Source organism: Meriones unguiculatus, chromosome 15, assembly GCF_030254825.1.
Source record: "Meriones unguiculatus strain TT.TT164.6M chromosome 15, Bangor_MerUng_6.1, whole genome shotgun sequence".
Lineage (NCBI taxonomy): Eukaryota > Metazoa > Chordata > Mammalia > Rodentia > Muridae > Meriones > Meriones unguiculatus.
The window spans coordinates 75,175,384-75,194,178 of record NC_083362.1 but is presented as its reverse complement, the minus strand read 5'-3'; the positions used below and the strand labels follow the sequence as shown (position 1 = coordinate 75,194,178).

At 47.9% G+C, this 18,795-nt stretch overlaps 1 protein-coding gene across 1 annotated transcript in view; it reads left to right on the top strand.

Moving 5' to 3' along the window:
- Positions 1 to 17,134, top strand: part of Iqca1 (IQ motif containing with AAA domain 1) — a 114,880-nt gene extending 97,746 nt beyond the window's left edge. Inside the window, exons 16-19 of the mRNA XM_021644002.2 lie at positions 1,665 to 1,751; positions 7,248 to 7,425; positions 11,436 to 11,674; positions 16,544 to 17,134. Coding sequence (XP_021499677.1) covers positions 1,665 to 1,751; positions 7,248 to 7,425; positions 11,436 to 11,674; positions 16,544 to 16,660 — 621 coding nt within the window. The 3' untranslated portion in view covers positions 16,661 to 17,134. The remainder of the gene's footprint in view (positions 1 to 1,664; positions 1,752 to 7,247; positions 7,426 to 11,435; positions 11,675 to 16,543) is intronic.
- The last annotated feature ends 1,661 nt before the right edge of the window (positions 17,135 to 18,795 follow it).

Below are 18,795 nucleotides of genomic sequence, written 5' to 3'. Positions count from 1 at the left end.
AGTGCAGGGAATCTTATGAAAGAAGGGGGAGACAGAAAGATCTGGAGGGAACAGGAGCCACCTTATTTTTTAAAGACAAGTTCTCTCTCACTGAAGCTGGAATCTGGCAGCTGTGGTTGGACTGGTTAGCCAACAAGCCCCAGAGGTCCTTCTGTCTCTAGCTCCTAGCACTGGGATACATACATCACCATGCTGTCTTTTCACCTGGGTGCTGGGGATCTAAGCTCAGGTCCTCACTCTTGCACAGCAAGCACTTATTGGCTGAGCCACCTTCCTAAGCCTCTTCACTGAATTCTTTTGATCTCTCTTTTCTTTTCTGGTGATCAAAATCTAGGAAAGAGAAAACATCTATTTGGATTCTGGTACCAAAAATAAACCACGGGAGGCCAGACCAAAATAAAGTACACACAGATGGAGGTTACCCTAAGTTCAGAGTCACAGTGGTCTGGGGTAGGGCTTAATGAAAGAAGCAGTGTTCATGGAGAGGGAGAGAGAGAGAGAGAGAGAGAGAGAGAGAGAGAGAGGGACCGCACTAGGTTTGTGGGATAAGCAGATCAGCAGAGAGTGTTTGGGTCTTTATCCTCCACCATTCTTCTCCAGAGCCAGCATTTGGTTCTCCTGAGGCAGGGACCCTGGAACTGCCCTTGGTGTAGGCTGGGGAATCCATAGGTGTAGCATGCTTCCTACTCTTCACTGGCCTCCATCCTGCCTCTGCCCTTTTGCAGCTGTGCCGCTCAGAGCCCCACAGACCCTCAGGGACCCTGTCAATAAACAGTTTAGTGTCCCCAGCGCACTGGGAGGACACAGCTGCATCTGACCAGGTGTTGGATCAAGCTCAGTCAACATCCACTTTGTCTCGGAAGACACCTAATCTACTTTCTCACACGGCACATAACGCCAAGGAGACAGACTCGGCCACCGTGCCCCTAGTGAACTTTCCGTCAGCCACTGAGTAAATGAAATTGCCTCAGCAATGTTCTAAGAAATGTGTACATAAGAATTCCTAACACTGCATATATGCTGTGGCTGATATGGCCTTTACCCACCACAATTTCACACAAAGCGCAAATTGTTGCAAAAATACGTGAACTCCACTCCTAGGTGGGTGCTTTGAAGAGATTGTTAGGTGTGTGGCTATTATTCACATGCCTTGGTTAAGTCCAGTCCCAGCTCTGCCATGAATCCTCTGCTCACTCTAGAAAGGCTCAGAGCCACCAGCCTGCAGAGGCGCCTCAGTCACAAAGCACAGGTGGACAGAGGCGAACAAAGAGCATCATGGGAGCCTGTGATGAAAACTGTTTTCTCGTAGCAAACAAACTTGAATGAACCTGGGAACTGTGAGTAGGCTGTGATTAAAACCCATTCACTTTCAGCTGAAAACTAGTGCTTTCTGACAAACCAGACCACGCTGGGGCTCTGGGCACTGATCCAGGAATGTGTCCATTAAGGCAAATCTGTGGGTGTGGAGGCCATCTCACGGCCCCACTACCCGGACTGGTACTAAGATGGGTGATACTGCGATGGGGCAGGTGGACAGGTGACCTCAAGAACCTGCCTTCCTCGAGGGGTGCCAGAGATGCCTCCAGTCATCCTTGGGGGAAAGAGAGCCGGTGTCCCTCAGGAAGAGACCCCTTCACTTCTAGACGGGCTCTTGTCCTCTGCAGGTGGCTCGCGAGCTTCAACCTTCCGTGGTGTGGATCCAAGACACAGAGAAAACCTTCTACAAAAAAGTCCCGCAGGCTGAGAAGCGGGTGAGTCTTCCATTCTCTCAGTCTCCCTTCCTCCACGGGGGCCCCTCACAAGGGGCCGTCTCTACCTTTCAAGAAAAAGTCTTAGCTTTTCAAGGCAGTAAAGGAGACGGGCTTTGAGCCTTCCACAGTAGGCCCTCTCTGCCCTAAGTGCTTGTCAGTATTTGAAAGAAGCCAGTGCCTTGGTTTTTATGAGGCATAATTTGGAAGAAAAAAAAAATGGGAAAGAAGGAAGGAAGGAGGTTTTTCAGCCCAAGCATGATTCAGAGGAAAGAAACAACTTGCAGAACTCTGCTCAGTTACAGCCAGAGGCACACATGGAGTTATTATTACTATTTCCTATTGTTCCTAATAATAAATAGTAAAGGGCCCGAAATTCACGAACAAAGGCCATCAGCAGCAAAGCTAAGTGCCCTGCATTCAGAGCCTCTGGGGAGCTAAGTCTCAATTGCTTCCTTCCTTCTTTTCTCTCCTTTCAATGGCTCCCCTCCCCCACACTTCCCCCCACAAATCTCCAGCAAATTTCCCACAAGTTTAAAAAAAAAAAAAGTACAGATACACCAGCTTGTTATTCCACACCAATTTGTACCAAAGCAAATAGTGGTTAGCTGTGAATTTCTGATTAAATCGGTGAGGATTTTAATCACTTATGTATTATACATCATTTTCAGCAGGTAGAGGTGATTTGGGTAAAGCCCCAAAGCTCAATCTTTGCTTCTCCAAATGAGCCCTGATTGCCCTGTCATTTCAAAACCTCTTAGGAAGACTCATTTGTTATACTTCATCCGGGAAGCCGGGGCTTAGCGCCCTCTGCTGGCCATGTTGAGACACTGAGGAAGAAAAGCCCCAGTCTGCCTGATGACAGATTTACCTAGGAGGGCGTCCTATGTCTTAAGAGCAATGCAGGGCTATGATTACTCCGGGGTCATATATGTGATGTCATCATAGTGTGTACTGCTAACATACATGACGATTTGCTCTCCCACAGGACTTTAGCGTGGGTGATGTGAAACTCAGGAGAATGGGCTGGTTCTGCCATTCACCTTGGCAGGCTGTGTGTCTTTCAAGTAACCTGACCTCTCTTAGTCTCTACTTATTTAATCATCAGCCAGAAGAACGCCTGAGTTCAGGAAATTTTTCTGGCTTCCTCTCCCAAGAGCCCTTAGCTCTATAGCAACCTAAGCCCACAGAGATTCTGGAGAATGTTACCTGCTTATAAATGAGAGATCCAAAGCCAGTGAGGAGGGGTGGGGTTGCTTTTAGGGGGTGCAGGGAGCAAGATGAGATACCTCAATGGGAACCAATGTGCAAGGCAGGAAGCTGGCAGAGATGGGGACATTGTTGGGCAGATGAACCACCTCCTCAGAGCCCACATCCACCCTTCCAGTCTTGTCTTCCTGATGCCACAAACACCATCCATAGCTGGGTCTGCTCTGTAGGATACGGAGGCTTATGGGGGCACAGCCTCACAGTGGACAAATTGAGCTTTTGCTCTGTTCCCACCGGTTAGAAGATCCTGACTGTCAGGAGAATTCCGTGCTTTGAAGACCACAAATCACACCCAGACAAGTCCCAGAAGTCACTGTTCTATTGCTGTGCCAGAACAACTTGGCCCTGGCACCTTATGAAAGAGAGCATTCCATCTGGTCCACGACGGCTTAGGGAAGCCGTGGCAGCAGAGATAGCTGAGAACTCACATCTTGATCTGGGAGCTGCAGGCAGATACTCACTGAGCATGGCATGAGTCTTGACACCTCAAAGCCTACTGAGACAGGGCCTTTGACAAGGCCCTACCTCCTGAACCTTCCCAAATAGTTCTATTGACTGGGAACCAAGTATTCAGATATATGAGTCTATAGGAGCTGTTATCATTCAAACCATGTAAAGTATCCCATTGAATTTGAGCAAAAACTTCCCCTTGTGTCTGAACACAAGGCCCAGGGATGATCCACCCCCCCCCCCCCAGCAGGGAGTGAGTGCTGGGCCACACATGGGCATGGCAAGCTCCAAAGGACCTTGGGCATAGCAAGCACAGGCCTGACCCAGGGGAACAGGGCCCCATGCTTTTCTGCCACGCTGAGGCTGAAGCGAGGCTAGCTCTACCCAAGTTCCTCAAGCCACCAGGTCTTGGGAACCGGCAGCAGTGAACACATGTTCAGAAGGGGAGGATCAGCCAGGGCAACAGTTGCTACAGGGGACAAGAGGACTAGGGACAGCATTCTCAGTAGCTCCTGGCCCAGTGTCCTTTTTCTCACAGGTCCCAGCCTCTATCCCAAAGACTCCTCTGGTCTCCAAGCTATAAATGCCCAGAGAAGAAAGCATCTTCCAGGAACATGAGGGGACAGGTTCTGGCTGACCACAGTCACAGAACAAAGAGCGAGGCCACTTGGCTCAAAATGGCTACCTGACAGGCTGGGGATTCCAGGAACATCCCTTGAAATCTCATCCATGGTGACAGATCCTCTAGTACTTCTTACCTCGGATTAAGGCCCCCACAGTGAAGGTCATTGTCCCATTCTGCACAATGAGGTGACAGATGGAAAAGGCTTGACCAGCCCTGAGAAAACTTGAATGTGGAGCCTGTGTCGGGATGCCACACCTCTGTGGTGTGAAGAAGGGTTCTGACAGAGAGGCAAGATAAAAGAGGCACAATAAACCCATGAGGGCAACTCCCAGCAACCCTGGGAGGAGGTCCTCCTTCACAAAAGAGAGCAGAGGTTTGAGAGAACACAAAACCGGGAAGAGGTAATAGGATGCTCAGAACCAGGCTAACTATGGAGGCCTCGCACACCTTCAATCTGGGTGCCACTCACAGGCTAGAAGACCCTTAATGCAAAACTGGCTTTTTCTTCTGCCCCACATCAAGGCCTCTGGCTCTCTCATCCTCTCATAGCTCCCCTAGGACTAGATTTGATTCCTCCTGGGACCTGCCTTTGAAGACCTCTTGTCTTAGGAGCCAAAAATGAAAAGCCCTGAAATTCCTCCTCCTGTTGCTCACTCCTGTTCCTTCATGTCACCCCAACAAACCCTGCATAGGCCTCAGAATTTTCAGAAAAGTCCAATCCTGGGGGAGGGGTCCCTGCCTATAGTGCTTTGTGGACCCCAGCCCTGCCCTGGTAGGCCCTTGCTGGCGCCTGCCCCATGCTGTTGCCATTACCAGCCGGTCAGTCACGTCAGCGACGAAGGTAAAGACTGAACCAGGGCTCCTGCTTCTGCATTTTCTGCATCATTACCCTTTGTTACTTCATCTAGCCCCAGCCTTTCCTGCTGCCACAATAGTTCTCCACCAGGGAATTGCTTGCTTTGTTGGCGCTGGCTGTGATGCTCGTTTTGTGGAGCTAACTGCAGAAAAGCAAATTGAAATTGCCGTGTGGATGCTAGCCACTAATTTGAAATTGCCCACAGTAATACAGTTGTGAGGGACTGGCAGGCCAGTGGGGGGGGGGATGGAGGTGGCCAGCTAATCAGGAGACGTTCCCCAGCATGACTGATGAGCAGGCCTTGTGCTGAATGAACAGCTCTGAAATGGAACGGTACTGGCCTGAGCACTGGGGAGCCAGGGAACTGGATGAACACCACCCTGCTTTCTCAGTCTTCACTCAAGGCAATGCCCCTCCAAGGTGTGAAGGTGTCCCACCTCGGGCCAACATATGTCATCCAAACAGGCTACTTAATTTCAGATCTCCCTGCCATTTTAGGACATGCAAATAGTAATATCCCACTTCAGAAGAGTGGGCACCGTCATCACCATAGCAACTGGACTATTCGGGTGTGTCCCTGTTTTGAGCCTTCCAGAACCCTCAGGTCAATCCTTTCTCCACCAGTCTTTGCATGGCTCACACGTGCCCCTCCTGTCCTGTCCACCCTACAAAGCTTGTTTGCCCTACTCCACTTCTTAAAGGACTAGTCCACCCCCCCATCTCCACTCACCTCTCAACCTGCTACCCTCCCCATCTCCACTCGCCTCTCAACCTGCCGCCCCCCCATCTCCACTCGCCTCTCAACCTGCTACCCCCCCATCTCCACTCGCCTCTCAACCTGCCACCCTCCCTTCTCCACTCGCCTCTCAACCTGCTACCATCCCATCTCCACTCCATAGAAAGTGCGTTTGGAAGGCACCATGGCGCAAAAGTAGCACAAGACCCCTCTGAAAACTATAAAAGCACTGAGAGATTCCAAAGACTGAAATAGACAAGAAGACATTCAGTTCAGTAGGTATGTGTGGGTTGAAGATTTAATGTTGTCAAGATGGAGCCGGTTGCTAGCTGTGATAATCCACTGACCAAAACCAACCTGGGGAAGGGAAAGGTAGATTGCATCTTAAAGGTCCATTGAGGGAAGCCAGGACAGGTCTCAGGCAGGACTCGAGACTACTCACTGGCCTGGTCCCCATTACTGTCTCATCCTGATTTCCCAGTAATTCGGATCACCTGCCCAGGTGATCTAGGACCTAGGATCGTCTAGGACCATCCAAGTCAAGCTTAGTTAAGAAGATGCCTCATCACTGTGCTCATGGGCCAATGTGATGGAGGCAGTTTCTCCACTGAGGTTCCCTCTTCCCAGATGGCTCTAGCTTGTGTTGTCAAACTCACCAGCTCAGATGACACTGCCTCAATATCCACCGACAGGTGCAGTGCAGTCACCATAAACATGGCAGCTGACTCATTCACAAACACTTAAAGCTAGCCCTAAAGCTTGTGTGGAAATTCAAGAGACCCAGCCAAAATAATTAAGCCTCCTATTTCTAGGGAGCTAAAAATCTTCCCAAAGAAGACACCAATTGACCATTAAGTTCATGGAAAGATGAAGAATATGATTAGTCACCAATCAACAGGAGCCATGATGACCAAGGCTGGGTGTGGGCATCACTGCCTAAGTTCCCTTCCTGTGCAGCCTCTTCATCTAGCTTTACCAGTCAGACTTAACTCCAAAGCAGGCATTGCCCATGGCAACAGGGCCAGTTCTACTTCTTCCTGGCATCCAGAGCAGAGCCCATCCACACCCCAGCTTCTCCCTTTTGGTGCAGATGTGGCACTGAAATGTCACAGCCTGGAGCTGCCATCGAGCTGCTGACACAGTTGCAGAGGCCTTGGTGACATGAGAGCCAGGACTTTGGGTCCTTGTGGTGCCTTGAGCAGCAAAGGAAAACTTGAGTCCATCAAAGTGGTTCCTTCTGCAAAGAAATCAACCTTCTGGGGTGGCCCACTGAGAGTCAAGGTCTTGGGTCCTCCATCGGGTGCTTCCTTCTTTCCTTCCTTTCTGTCCTTCTTGATTCCAAGTCTGAATACCAGAGGCTAGAAGCAGGAAATTGCCACAAGAAAAACTCAGCCAAGTAGGAGGGGCTTACCAGGGCTCATCCAGGGACACACTTAGAGAAGCTTCAAGCGGAACCTTAAGGCAGCCTTGTGTGCCCGTCACCACACATGACACTTTATTTTCTCCACTCTCAGTTCTCTTCTCCACGTGGCCTAATCTTTCCCCTCTTTTTCCTCCTCCCAGAATGAACCAAAACGCCTAAAAAGACACCTTCCCAGAATGCTAAAACTCCTGAAACCAAATGACAGGATCCTGATTGTGGGGACCACACAGCGCCCTTTTGATGCTGAGCTCCAGCCATTCTGCAGAGTGTACCAGAAGATTATCCTGGTTCCTAGGCCCGACTATGCCTCCAGATATGGCAAGTATTGCAAGGCTTTCCAGGAGGCACCAAGCCTGGCCGCCAGGGTATGCTCGCAGGCGAGTAGAATAGGCGAGCTTAGAGCAGGGGTTCTCAACCTGGGAGTCACGACCCCTTCAGTGGTTGCATTTCAAACATCCTGTATATTAGATATTCGCATTACGATTCAGAACAGTAGCAAAATTGCAGTTATGGAGTATCAACAAAATAATTTTATGATTAGGGGTCACCATAACATGAGGAACTGTATTAAAGGATCACAGCAGTAGGAAGGCTGAAAACCACTGGCTTAGAGGAACCTGGGCACTTCAGGGCTAAGGTTGCTAGTCATTCTATCTGCAAATAGTCACTCTACCCAGCTTCATAGAATCCGTGTTACATGCATAGCAAGGAAGAGCTGTTATACCTCTACCCATCCAGGGCCTGTCTATCATGGAGGACCACAGTGGTCCTCCACAGCCAGCCGGACCAGACAAACAAAGGCAAGGAGGTTGGTGGGTGTCACAGGTGACATGACAGAAAAGAAGACTAGCGAGCAGTGAGAAAGCTGGGCAGAGAGGAGGGGAAATGAGGAGACCAGGGAGAGAGGGGGAGAAAGGAAGAGGCTGTGCAGACAGGTGACCAGTGAGGAGCAGAGAGGAGAGAGGACAGTGCCAAGCAGCAGTCAGGACCCTGCCCCCGCAACAGAATAGAAGAGCCTGTTCATCTCAGGGAACCCCCGTCCCTCCTCATCCCACTCCCTTTTCCTTTTCTCTCATTGTACGTATTTTACATCACTTTATTGCAAAGAGACGGCATGTTCATTTGAAGGGACTACAGCATTAGGCTTAACTTTGTATCGAGTGGCTTCAGTTGTCTGACAGAATTACAGCCTTTAAAGGGAAGCTACCAAGGGACATCATAGGCAATTGGGGTCTATGACAAAAATGCCAGGTATCTCCAAGAACTCGGCTCATGCTGTAGCTTCTTTACTGAATGTTTTCTGGCTTCATCATCATGGTGGAGAAGGCACCCCTCCCTCCTGGGCAGAAGATGCCTCTCCTGGGCTCAGGGCCTCCCCACCAAGCGCATCCTCCTCACACATTTCTTTCCCGGTGGTGATTCATCTGGAGGCCATTTTTTGCCATCATCATAAATGCTGTCTGTGTTTCCCACAGTGGCCCTGACGCTTCCACTATCAGTGTGGCAGAGCGTCTGTCTTAGAGGGAGAAGACTCCTGCCTCCACGGTGACCGTGGTGGTTTCCTCCAGCCCTGCAGTGGGGGCTGCAGATTCACAGCTGGACCACTACTCTGCCACTTATCTCCCGGCAGCAAGAACCCCCAGGGGTGTGCGAACACATCTCCCCACCACTTGTCAAACACCACAGAGCTGAATGGGATATGGTGGGCACAGAGAGGTCAGCAAGGCAGCTGGGGTCAGGGGCTCGAAGGAAGGCTCACTGGACATAACTCAGCACCTACCTCCCTCCTAGTCCCCAAATCGACCTGCTTTACAAACCACCCCTGGCCTGACGAAGGTGCGGTCCTCAGAAGCTCCCTGGACCACCCTAATGAATGCTCCACTCTAGCTGTTCTTCCCCAGCATCGGCCTGATAATTACACAATTCCTCACAGGCCCTGCCCAGCCAGAGAGCAGTGGGTGAGCTCAGGGGTGACAGGTTTGTTTGGAATTCAAGGCCTCCGAGGGTCAGTGTCTCACCAAACCGTATCACTTAGCTCTTCTGCCATGAAGCTCAAGATTAAATGCAAGTTAAGATACTACGTCAAGGCAGACCCAGCCAGGGTCAGGTCAGTTAGGGGCATCAAAACCCAGATGGCAGAGACCAGATCTTACCCTTTCCCACAGAGGAAGGGGGTGTGGGTTGGGCGACAGAGTGAGGGCCCTCCCTTCCAAAAGAGGAAGCCATAGTCAGGCCCAGAGTGAGGGCCCAGGCAGGCAGGGGAGAGCTTGCCGTACCTGCAGGAGGCCCTGAGCCTGGACCCCAGCTGCACAGGTCTGGGGAGGCAGCTCCCATCTCCTCTTGCCTGTCAGCCAGCTTAGCCAAGTCAGTGAGCTGGGTTCATCAAGAGACCCTGTCTCATGAAGTGGGGGATAGAACAACTGAGGAAGACATGGGACACCAACTCGGACTCCTGCATGAGCATGTATGTATGTGCGCACACGTATGTGTGTACACACACACACACATTTAAACAGCCCTTACTCTCATGAACACTCTTGAGTCCTGACAGGTACCCCACCCACACCAGCCCCGACACACCTGTGCTTATGTCTCCCCATCCGCACTCCTGGGTCACACCAGCCACCTGCCAGTCCTGGGCCTGCTGTGCAGCTCCTGTCTCCAGTGAGACTTTCTATACCAGCTCCAGGCCCCGGGGAGAGGAGCTCAAGGGTCACCCGCCACAGCCACCACCGGAGTCCATTGGTCTTTTCTGTAGATTGAACAGGCACGGGCAGAAACTATTTGCAAGTGCTACTGTTGTCTAGCTGAGGCTGCTGTCTGCCATTTTTGCTAGGAATTGTATTTCTGACTTCTAACTCAGTGGTGGTTGAATTTAGATGCAATTTCTCCCTGTTTCACACACACACACACACACACACACACACACACACACTGTTCGGTAATTCCTGTTTCCTAGTTGGTGTTTACAGGGTTAAAAAACTTGAAGGCAATGTTAATAAATTTGAGTAACAGCAGTAATCCAGGTAAAGAAAAAAACCCTGTCACCCAAGTATATCCCTGAAGGAAGGCAGTACCTTCTTCCTTCTCCCACTAGCACGAACTGAGGATCCAACCCCAATAAATCCACCAAGGATATAGTAGAATTTCAGGAAGTTGGCTGTTGTTTTGAGCCAGTAGGAAGTCCTTATGGCCCTAGCTGCCTCCCCACAAGCTTCCAAAACCATCATTTCTAAAGCTGCTGTAAATTGCCTCATTCAAGGGCCATACTCCCAACACAGGAGACCAATAGGCCGGAACACTGGGTTAATTCTCATCTGAGCTGTACTACTCCCTGACATGACCATGGGCCTTCCCTCAACCATTTTATTCCTCACAGAAGTAAGCAGAGCTTTACATCTTGACCAGATTTGGGTGAATGTATTCACAGAGTCATTGAATAGACTGACCTGACCTGTCAATCATCACAGCTCATTAAAATGGTCATTTAAAAAAAATGCAGTTTTGGTGTTCCTTAAGGAAGTTAAAATGTTTTGGGGTCAAACCAGACCTTCCTAATGAAGGGACAGTCACAGGAACGCTGCTTACCTAGCCCAGTTTGAAAACAATAGGCCCCAGCAACCCCCTTGAAGCTCCCTGAACAGCTGAGACATAGCTCACTGGACATGGTGTTATTTTGAAGATCATCCAAGACTTCCATCTGTCTCTAAAGTTAAGTATCTCAAGCCTCTTAGGACTCATTTACACAGCATCCCTGTGCTCTGACAGAAAGGTCCCCCAACGCCAGCCCCCATCTGATTGGCTGCAGTCTGCCAGCATGTTGACAGCTGTCAGGGAAAAAAGCAGAAAACACACTTGCCATATTGGTCCAGTGTGTGGGGTTACTACCGGAGCCTGGCGCCAGCTGATAAAAACTGGACTCTATATTCTTATTCCATTACAACAATAATACAAGAAACCACCCTTATAATTAAAAAGAGAAAGACATTCATCTCCCACACGCCCAAGGTGAATTTCCAATCTTGAAAGTTTTTAAATTTCTTCACATTTGCCACATTAAAACTGAATGAGTTTCATTTTTCTTTGTGAATTCATGAAGCACCTGAGTTGGGACTACAGACTTGAGGGTCTCCAGTATGCATCACAGGGCAGTAAAGTCCCCAGAGAGGCATCTAGCTGATTCAGCTGTCTGCTCATTTGAATTGCAAACCAGCTGGGGTGGGTGTCTCTGAGATTCTTCTCCAGGAGACCAGCTTTGAATGCAGAGCTTGGCTAGACGTTGCTGTAATTTTGTTCTCTGTTTTTTCCCACTACCATGGATGTGACAGTTCTGTGGAAAGAAATCATTATTCGCAATGGAGGTTTGGTCACCAATTCACTGAACATCAGTTGCCTATCTAAAGTCACTGATGGCTTCACACAAGGTCAGATCGTCAAAGTGATCAAAGAGGTGCTCACAGACCGCAGAGTCCGGCAGCAGGCTCACAAACCGCTCACGGCCGTGGAATTCATCACCATGATGACCAGCATGAATCCAGTGTACAAAGAGGAAGAAGAGAGTTTTAAGGTAACAGAACACCCTGCTAGCCAGATCCTAGGCGAACACTTGTCACATGGCCTCACTCCCCCTCCAGTTTTGTGGATTTGAGTTCTGACCCCTAAAGTGAAAATTTCTGAGGTCACAGAGTCTTTTGTGCCTCGGGGCATTTGTCTTGTGAATTTTATTTGCACCTTGGAGGTAGCGCTCCAGTCTTCCAGATATCAGAAAGACCGTGACCTATGACAGTATAGCGTAACAGCCGAATGGCAGGATCAAGCAATAGCCTGAAAGCCACCGATTTCAGAGCTGGGGTGATGCTCAGTGACACAGCATTTGCCTGGAGTGCACAAGGCCCTGGGTTCAGTCTCCAACCCTGTCGGCCACAAACAAACCCCGCCTCTCTCTTTTTCTCCACTCTCCACTTCCCTCCCCTCTCTCTTCCTCTCCCACTCTCTTTCATCCTTTATTTGCTTTCACTTCACATTTTGTATTATGGAACAAGTTTGGGATAGGGAAAACTATGCCTGAACTATCTATCCTTCAAGCTGAAGCTATCTGGCCCCTGTCCTCACCGTGCCCTTCCTTTCTTAGTCTCCTGTATGCCTACAATAAGAAACACGAGACAGCTCCTCTGCATTCAGTTTGCCAGTGTTTGGGAACATTCTGATGTTGTTGATGAGAGGTTTCAGATCCAGGGGACATCTAGAGATCTCTCATCCATCTGGCCCATGTCCTTCTTTTCTAGGAGGCACGAAAGGCCATGCTTTCTGTCATCCATGTAGCTGGGCCAAGGCTAGTCAGGAGTGCTGAGGCTGACAGTCATTCCTCAAAGGCTTTTTTCTTTCCTTTAGCTCAGTGGTTCTCAACCTTCCTAATGCTGTGACCCTTTAATACAATTTCTCATGTTGTGGTGACCCCAACCATAAAATTATTTTGTAGCTACTTTTGCTACTATTGTGAATTGTAATATAAATATCTGTGTTTTCCCATGGTTTGCTCTCTATGTGGCCCTGGCTGTCCTGGAAATTACTGTGTAGACCAGGCTGGACTCAAACTCAGATATCCACCTGCCTCTGCCTCTCAGTGCTGGGACTAAAGGGGTGCACCACCACCGCCTGGTGGGATTTTTATTCTAGCCTGTTAGCTGTTTAACATTCTGGTGCCTTAACTGTTCATATCAGTTTAAATATTCATTATCTCCCAGCAATATAATCTTTTCTAAAATTTGTCCTTTTCATTTTTTTATTCCTTCTTAAACACCAATTTTCCTCCTTATTTTGAGGAATGTGGTTTAGTATGTCAAAACCTAAACCTGTTTTGTTTTGTTTAGTTTTTGTTTTTTTTTTAACTTTGCAAATTGATCTCTATTTGTGTCTGTGTGACGGTGTCTGAGGACTGACTTAGACTCTGGGCACAAATGCACATGCCTCTTGCTACCATTCTTGGTGGATTTAGTCATTCTACTCAGCTCTAAAGAAAATGAACCATTTCCTACCACTAGCCTCCTCCCCAGGCCTTGGGTAGCACAGGCACAGTGCCTACCCCCAAATAGATGTTCAATAGACTTGTTAGTGACACATTTTTAAACAGATGGGCATGACATCATCGCGCTCCTAGACCCTGTGAGGACTCTTGCTGACATGGTGCACAAATGGCCATGACTTTTCCCTAACTGCGCTCCTGAGAATGCATCTACTGAACTCATGGCTCCTCATGAACATTCCGTCCCCTTCCTCGGATGTGGTGAGGGAAAAAAAACATGTCAAAAGATGATAGAATCATTTAGACCTCACAGCCTTCTGTTTTATGGGTAAAGAGACTGAGCTATCAAGAGGTGTGGTGGATAAATAAGAGTCCCTCAAAGAGACCTTGATACACAGAGCTCCCCAGGCAGAGGGAGAGTAAGTTTGCTGTTGGCTGGCCCTAAGATCCTCAGACTGGCCTGAACTATTCTCGTGAGTCCAACAGAACCCTGAAAGTAGATGAGGCTGTCAGAAGAGGGAATTAGAAGGGGCAACGGAAGGGGTACTCATTGGTATGTCAAGTAGCCCAAGGTCACCAGCGTATGGATGGGCAGGGAACACCGACCGACCAGAAGAGCAGGGTCTGTGGAAGCCTCTCCTCTGGGGCCTCCAGGAGACACACAGCCCTGCTGTTGCCTTGACCTAGGCCGGTAAGACCACTCCAGAAGGTGTGCTAAACATGGGAGGTGCTAAACATGCTGTTCTGAGTACTTGTTTGAGCAATTTGTCAAAAGAGCAGTAAAGACAGAAAAGCAATACAAGAAAAGAGTAACTCTACAGGGCACTCAGCCAAGAGCAGCAGAGCTGTGATCTGTGGCTTACTCCAAAGTGAAGTTCATTAGCTGGACCCCATGCCACAGAATCCCGAAGTCTATCAATCAAGAACTCAGCACTAGAAGTCCTTGACCACCTCACTTATAAAAATAGAGCCAAGGCTAAGAGCAGGAGGAGGGTCTTTAGGTAACTCTCAAGCACTAGCAAAACAATGCACTTGGCCTAGGCTTGGGAACATAATACACATGTGCAGGAACCTTTGGCTAAGGCAAAGGCAAAATGGACCCTGCAAAGAGTTGGGATGCCTTCAGGCCACACCAGGAAGTTTGCTCAAGACATTCTACATGGTATCAGAGACCTTACTGTCATATGGTCTGTGAAGGACCCACTGCTCCAGGGCACCAGATCCCAGCTTGAAATGCTAACATGTTTCAAAGAGTTACATGATCATTAAAACCCCTGAAATCACATCAAAAGCAAAAAAGAAAAACATTCTATGTGCAAGTGCATCCAAGGTCAAGGAACATCCAGTTCCTACAAGAAACATGACTCTCGATGAAGACAAGTTCATAATAAAGGTATTATGACACACAAAGAAAAACACAAGGTCACCCAGAACATACCAGTAACAGAACTGGAGCCACTAAGAACTTACAGAAAATTCTGAGGGACACTACATATTGAATACAATTAAATTACAAAAGGCCAGAATCATCACAGAGGGAAGAACACATACACTTGAGAAAAAGAACCAAATAGAACGTCTGATATTGAAAAGAAAATAAACATTAAAGTAAAAATTCAGTGAATATGCTATTTGTTGGTTAGACATAACTAACTAATTGTGTGGGTGGGAAGAAGAAGAGATAGGGAGACCAAGCCTAGCCTGCAGATGGACAGAGAACCACAGACCATTAGAACAAATGTTCTAATACAGTGTTTATGTAACAACAATCCATTAAAAAAGAGGCCATGAAATGGAAAAAGAGCAAGGAAGAGGGGTATATAGGAAGCCTTGAAAATAGGGAAAATGTGTAAATGATGTCATTATATTACAATCTCAAAAAATAATTTAAAAAATTTTTAAAGAATAATATGACAAAATGCTTTGAATACAAATAATTGCATGTCCAAGAAAATAAGTGAAAACAGGACTTCCACTAGAAATGTACTTTTGAAACAGAAAAAAATACCAAATTAAATAATAAGAGATAATTTCTTTTAAAACTACAAAACAAAGCTTATAAATGAAAAAAATATAATAGTTAATTAAATGTCAAAAACTAAGAGAAGTATGAACTCTAAACTAAAGGTCAAAGAGTATATCACAGAATTGGAAATTGGCCCTGAGGAATTACCCCAAGAAGGCATCATAGAAAAACAAAACAGATAAAATCTATAAAAAGTAAAATTCAAATCTGCAGAAGACAAGTTGAAAGGAATTGACCTTTAATTAACAGAATTCCCAGAAGAAGAAGAAACCCACAAGTTAAGTCTAAAGTAATACTTGCAAAGATTTCCCAAATTAAAAGCATGAGGTATCAGATTAAAAATAATTTCCAGGCAGCCAGCTAGACAAATAGGAGCAAATCTATTTTTGTCAGTTACTACAAGTATAATAACAAGAAAACAAACCAAGCTTAACAGCTGTCAGATTTCCCCGAAGAAACCCCATGGGCAACCAAGTGTCTCAATGACAGCAAAAGATACCAGAAAACAGTGACTTACACCTTCAGAGTGCTGGCGAAAATGATCATCTAGCTAATACTTATACCCAGCTAAACTGGCACCCAAGTGACAAGAGGAAACAAAGACATTTTGACACAAATGACTGAAATGGCCGCCAGCTCACAGAGAGCAACCTGGTAAGAGCAAGTCAAACCATGCCTAGCTGGGTTCCCAGCATCCACATCAAGCGATGTACAACCTCTGTTATTCCAGCTCTAAGGGATCTGGTGCCCTCTGCTGGCCTCCCTGGATATCTGCACACGCGTGTGGGTGCATGCATGCACAAGTGCATGCACATGTGCACACATACACACACACACATAAGAAAAAGAGAAAGGCAGAGGAGGGAGGGAGAATCTTTTTTAACTGACTTGTGAGAAAACTGATAAATAGCATGTAGTATTATCGTTAGCTGAGATTATCAGTAAGATCATAAGTTGAAAGGTTTCTCAGGCTTCATCTCAGGTTTCAGATAAAATACCATCAGTGCCATGTTTTCTGCAGCATCTCCCGCCAAGGACGTTGATCACGCCTGTGGTCACACATGTCTACCAACTGAGCTGCTAACGCCAGCCTGTGAGCCAGAGCCTTCCTTTCCCTGGAAAGCCACGCCCTCGGGCACTCTTAGTTAGGCAGGGCTGCACATAGGACTTGGGTGTGGTTCCCGAACACCACTAACCACCAGAGGTCACGTTTAAAGTCACAGAAACACAAGCTGGAAATGCGAGGAGACATTTGTACCGAACACATCAAATGCCCAGTGTCTAGCGGCCACTTACTGTCCCCTTCTTAGCAGATGCATCTTTAGCGCCAGGATTACGTCAGCACACTCACGTTGTTTGATCATTTCTTACACACCCTGTCATTTCAGAACTGGTATGCCAAAACCCCCCTGGGAAGAAAGCGAATGTTGTCACTAACGGTTGGCAACAAAGAAAAGGAAAAGGAAAAGGGAAACAAGAAAGTGAAAAAGGAGAAAAGGAAGTAATTTCTTCCTCAGAAGCAACCCTGAGCGTCTTGAGATGGCGATGGCCCCCACCTCACCGGGGAGAGGCTCACCCCTGCCCACCTGGGGAAGCCCATGGAGAAGCAGAGATGCAAGCAGCCGCCTCAGGAACTGCACTAACCACTGGGTTTTCTTGGTTATCCTTTAGGAGGCTGAACACCAAGCGAGATGTCCTTTACAGCCGTTTCTACTGCTTGCCACTGTTCCTTAACTCATGCAAATTCTGTCTATAATTCAAGTCTGCTTTCCCACATGCCCCACATTCTCCCCAATTTTCACACTTGTCAGTATTAGGGCCAAGATTACAACGTATAGGGAGGTCTCTCCTGGAACGAGAGCACCATAACTGTGTTGTTGGTATGCTAGCTGTTTATTAACCCATATGCACTGTATATTTTGTTGCACATATTTTAACAAATTAATTATTTGCTGTAGTAATGAATATCACATAATGAAATAAAGCTGTTATCCTTGAACTGACTTTGTAATTTGGTCGCTGGAGCTAAGCAAGAACTTCACTGTGGAGTCTGCCGGTTTCCTAGCATTTAGCTGAGGCTCAGAGAGTGTGTGGTGGCCCCACATGATATTTGGACCACTGCACAGACCACTGGCTCCTGGAAGCTACCTGACCTCTGTAGGCCAAAGGCTCGGCAAAAACCACATCACAAAAATGGGGTAGGAACTAGAAAGATGGTTGAGAGTGTGTATATGCTTGCAGAAGTCCTGGGCTAGGTTACCAGCACCCACAGAGCTCACAAATATTCCTAATACCAACTCCAGGTAACCCAACACCCTCTCTGGCCTCTGAAGGCATCACACTCACTTGTATATACCTACACAGAAACACATGTGCGCACACACAGTTAAGGCCAAACATCCAGGTTCTCCGGGAGCCAGCAGCATGGCCCGTGACACACAGGAAGACTAGCAGCTCAGTGTTCTCCAGCCAGCCACACGTGTCTCAGACTGAGTCGCTGTGTGCCGCGCAGCACAAAGGAGCAGGCACAGAGACACAAACTGACCCTTAAGCCGTGGACATGGTCTGTTCACACCAGAAAGTACAGTCGTCCCAGATAAATTCCTAGAGGAGAAAATTCTGGCCCAGTCACTATGCTCTCCTTGGCTTCCATGTTACCCGCTTTGCAGGGTTAGGGGCACAGAGGAGAATACTATCACTCAGGCCTTGTGGGAAGTCTCTCCTGCCATATTCCACAGAGCAGCCACAGTTGTCAAACTTGAGGGACTTGCCTGAAATCACAGATAGGACCCAGCCTGGGCTCTCCCTGACAGTGAATGCAGGAGGCACAGAAACCTCTTGTGAAAAAAGGAAGCAATGTGATGGGGTGGGAGTTGGGGGTAGGGTGAAGGGGTGGGTGAGGAGAGGCGACACTCTCCTCTGCAGTTCTGCCAGGGTCTGAAGTTATTCCCAGGCCATCATGTAGCAATTAGCCCCTCTTGAGCATGCTCTAAGTGAAGGGGGCAGTAATTAATGTCATTAACCCTCATTAAGGGAGTATTCTATGGAATTGCATCTGATTAGAGTGGAATTAGCATTCTCGGGTGGTTCCACACCCAGCCTGCACTTGTGAAAAAGTAGATCCAAGTTCCCAAACCACTGCCTAGCAATCCCAGAATTCCTCGCAAAATGCCCCAGAGACCATCAGACCTCTGACAAGCACCTCTGCTCAGAAACCCTAAATTTGAGAAAGCTAATGTAGAGAATCTGCTCTTGAGGCTTTCCCTCAGCCTGTGTCCGCATCTGTGACCGAGAGGCAGGCACCGTGATGGGTGATCACCGAGTAACTGTGCCCAAGCTATGCCATTCTCTCATCACTGTAGGACCTAAGCCACTGAGATAAGAGGACCCTGATGTTCCTGAAACTTTAAGCGTTTACTGTGAGGGAATCAGGGACGATGTGAGTAAAAGCAGAAGGGAGAAACAGTTGTGGGCTAGAACCAGCTGCCAGCTGTCTGGGTATGATTTGGAACACCTAGGTGGCCCTGCACCAAAACACGCAGCTCAAAGCACCTGAAACAGCCCTTCTTAGGAGTATTCACTGGCTGACATAGGTCCCGTCCCTTTCTGTGGAGGCTCAGTTGCAGCCCAGCTGTCTTCT